Source organism: Vespa mandarinia, unplaced genomic scaffold, assembly GCF_050613455.1.
Source record: "Vespa mandarinia isolate Hongniang unplaced genomic scaffold, ASM5061345v1 scaffold_42, whole genome shotgun sequence".
In the NCBI taxonomy this organism is placed as follows: domain Eukaryota; kingdom Metazoa; phylum Arthropoda; class Insecta; order Hymenoptera; family Vespidae; genus Vespa; species Vespa mandarinia.
This window is the reverse complement of record NW_028197176.1, coordinates 81320-85000: the sequence shown is the minus strand read 5'-3', so window position 1 is coordinate 85000 and position 3681 is coordinate 81320. Positions and strand designations below refer to the sequence as shown.

Here is a 3681-nt window from a genome sequence, read left to right as displayed (position 1 = left end):
ATTATTATTATTTTTATAATTATAATAATAATTATTAATATTATTACTATTATTGTTATTATTATTATTATTATTTTTTAGTTCCATTATGAAGTAGATACGGTAGGGACGTATCGTCGTGCGTTGCGTATTTCGTGCCGTTTTTCATAGTTTATTCTATTCTATCGACTGTAAGTTTCAAATCTCGCGTGTGAATTGCTAATCGGCGAGCATAGGGAGATTATAATGCGAACAAGAAATGGATCATCTCATGTGCTGTTTGTCAAAATGTGCTCGGTTGGATTGTCGTAGATTTGGTCGCCATTACGTGTTAGTTGCGAAACTGTATTCTACGGCTGGACGGCAAACCGGACTTTTTCATCGGGATCTCATTCAGCGCTACCTACCCCAGCGTACGATGGCAGCGCCACCTTCAGCACATGTGACAAACACCACTACGATTAAAGATGAGCCGCCCTCTGGGATTGGCGGATAGAGTCGATCAATATCTACGAGGTTTTGGACGCCATCTCGGATGTTGGCCAGAGCTGCCAACTAGGACATGTTAGTTCCGCGAGCTATATTACATGGCCGGGCGGCAGAGTCGACAGCGAGGACTCATGCAGCGCCATTTACCAGTGTCTAGGACGGCAGAGCCGCCACCAGCGCAAGCGACACTTAATTCCACTACAGAGAAAGACGATAAACTCAATTGCAGGGCATAGGAGGCGCTTCGATCAGAAGGAAAATAAAATAAACTCAAGAGACAATCAACTGTGGGGTTTATATATCCTATGCTTCGATTTTTGGAACGCGGTTGCGAGCATGGCTGTATGGGACGGAACTCGGCAATTTCCACCTAATAATAATACTCCACCAAGGGGAGATGAGGAGCATTTCTCTACTACCGACGACAAGCGTCGTCGGTCCCTGTGATACGAGGAGTGCAACCTCTCAAAAAAAAAACCGGGGCTCATCTGGCTCGGATGAGAACACCCTGTAAGGGCCCCAAGTCAGGGTTACGGCAGGGCCACGAGGACTAGCGGGTACGCTGACGCTGCCCGAAAGGGATGTGCGGTATGATACGTAAAGCGCGGTTCTCGTGGAAAACTCCCGGCGTCAACGCGTCGCACCCACGGGAGTGTCAGGAAGCCGATGAAGGAAGTAGGTGAAAGGCAAGGGCGGATGCTTTATTCCCGACCTTATAGCCAAAAGCTCACGCAGCAATAGGGGTAGTTGTGAGGGTGATCACCCCCACTTCCGGAGACACCGCGTTCGGAGACGGCCAGGCACTCTGGAGGAAGAATTTTGAACACATGGAAAAACAAAGCACAAAAGAAAAACTAAATACACAAAACGAAAAAGACAATAAACAAGAAAGCAGCCCAGAACCATCTGGAAATAACATCGCTACCCAAAACGACAAAAACGTAGGCTCTCAGCCTGCGAAGGGGGCACAACAAAATAGAAAGAAAGAGAAACACGCGCAAGCGAAATTACTCCTTGCCAAAATGAAGCTAGCTATTACTAGACAGCCAAACATAAACAAGGCGATTAAGCAAGGAATCCCAGAACTGGATGATATCATAGACAGTCTCGAGTTCATGTACAATACTCGAGAAAAGGGCAATAAGGGATCGAGGATCCTCATCCGAGTATCAAAGAGTCCTCGGGCTAATTCTACGACTGAGGCCAGCGCAGGTAAGAGAGTAGTCTCAAGCCCGCCGCAGTTGTCTGAGGAAACCCTCAAAAGACCGAGGCAAGAGGCAACGGCGACCGAATCCACCGTGTGTACAGAGATCGTGAAGAAGAAAGGAAATAAGGAGAAACCAGGGACGAAGGCGACGAAACTCCTACATCAGGAGTAAAAGAAGCCGAGAAAATCAGAGGATAGGCCGAGAAAGAGAACTAGGACGGACGCAATCCTTCTGAAACCTGCGCAAGGAAATTAATACGCAGACGTAGTCGGAGTCATCCACCAGCGCTACATGAACAGCGCCTCAGGGGTAGACATTAGATCGGTCCGGCAGACTAGAACCGGAGGGGTTCTCATCGAACTAATGAAGACCACCGTGGATATCAGGGCCTCATTCGCGGAAACCCTGAGAAAAGAGGTAGGAGAAACGAGCAGCATCACGGAACTGGTCCCTAGAACTACTCTGGAGATACGGGACTGTGACTGTTACACCTCGTCGATAGAAGTCGTGGAGGCCCTAAAGAGCACCCTGCCTGGCTAAGAGAGGAAAATCGAAATTAAAATTATGAACCCCAACGCAAGACAACAACGCCTGGCCCTCGTCAAGATTGAAGAAGAAGCAGTTGTGCAGCTTTTAAAGGCCGGTCGAGTGCTGATTGGTTTCATCAGCTGCAGGGTCAGGTGATGGGCAGAAGTGAGGCTTCCGCTGTCTCGATTATGGTCTCTATAGCGCCTCGTGCAAGGGACCTGACCACAGTAAGGTTTGCTATTATTGTGGCAGCACGGGGCACAAGATCAAAGAGTGCAAGTTCAGCGAGCGTACTTGCTTCATGTGCTCAAAAAGCGGTGTTGAAACCAGGAAGCACCTGGCGGGATCAAAGGACTGCAATGCTTTCCAGGAGACCTACGCAACAGCGAAGAAGTAGGAAAAAAGTACTTCAGGGTAACCTGAATAGGAGCAGGACGGCACATCACCTTCTAGCCCAGCTTTGCTTTGAGAAAAGTGCTGATATTGTGCTAATCAGCGAACAGTACCAGGACAGAGCAAGAGTAGGATGGTTCGCAGGCGAATTGGGCAACGCGGCCATCTGGATCCCAGATCCCCGACTAACACATGTGTCGGACCAAGGTTCCGGACGCGGTTACGTTTGGGTGAGACATAACTCGACGACTTATGTCAGTGTATATCTCACTCCTAACGACCGGATAGACGACTTCCAAATCATACTGAACGATCTGGAAGCCGCGCTGCGGGATATGCAAGGGGATCTCATTGTGGCTGGAGATCACAATGCTAAAACTCTCGAATGGGGGGAGGCCTGGCCGGACTCTAGAGGAAGACGAATCATGGAGATGGCGTCGAGACTGGAGCTATCTGTACTCAACACAGGTTCGACGTCAACCTTCTGCAGGCCTGGCTACAGAGAGACAATCCCGGATGTCTCTCTATTCAACGAACACCTTGTGGCAAGAGTCGCAGGCTGGCAGATGATCGAGGATTATTCCGGGAAAGATCATCAGTACATCCTATTCGATGTACATGATACGAGGCCAGCCGTGACAAGTGTAAAGCGACCCCCCCGGTGGAACATTGCAAGAATGGATCGAGAGAGGCTGTCTTCGGTCATGGAGGAAGGATGGTGATCCCAACAAAGTACTTCAGTGAGTCTATCGCCACCTACACAAGCCAGGTTGATTAGCGCAGCAACCATGCAGCTCATCCAAAAGGCTTGTGCGATAACGGTGCCAAAGAATGGCACGAAACCGCAGAGACGCCCTGTATATTGGTGGACGAACGAGATCGCAGATCTACGTAAGAAGTGCTTAAGGCTATGCTGTTTAGCACAACGAGCGAAGAGACGCGACCACGACGCTGCTCCTTTGGCCGCAGACTATCAAGCGGCCAAGAAAGCCCTGAAGAGGACCATTAAGACCAGACAAAGACGGTGCAGGAAGGAGCTGTGCCTGGATGTCGACCAGAATCCGTGGGGATTAGGGTATGTCAT

General features: G+C 49.3%; 1 protein-coding gene across 1 annotated transcript; it reads left to right on the top strand.

Moving 5' to 3' along the window:
- Positions 1-2359: 2359 nt before the first annotated feature.
- LOC146872141 (uncharacterized) lies at positions 2360-3319 on the top strand. Its single transcript, XM_085664343.1, has one exon. It carries the CDS (start codon positions 2360-2362, stop codon positions 3317-3319), a length of 960 nt encoding a protein of 319 aa, XP_085520469.1.
- Positions 3320-3681: the final 362 nt, after the last annotated feature.

Coding starts and splice junctions, on each gene's coding strand:
- LOC146872141 (XM_085664343.1), top strand. CDS start 2,360: ATGGGCAGAAGTGAGGCTTCCGCTGTCTCGATTATGGTCTCTATAGCG.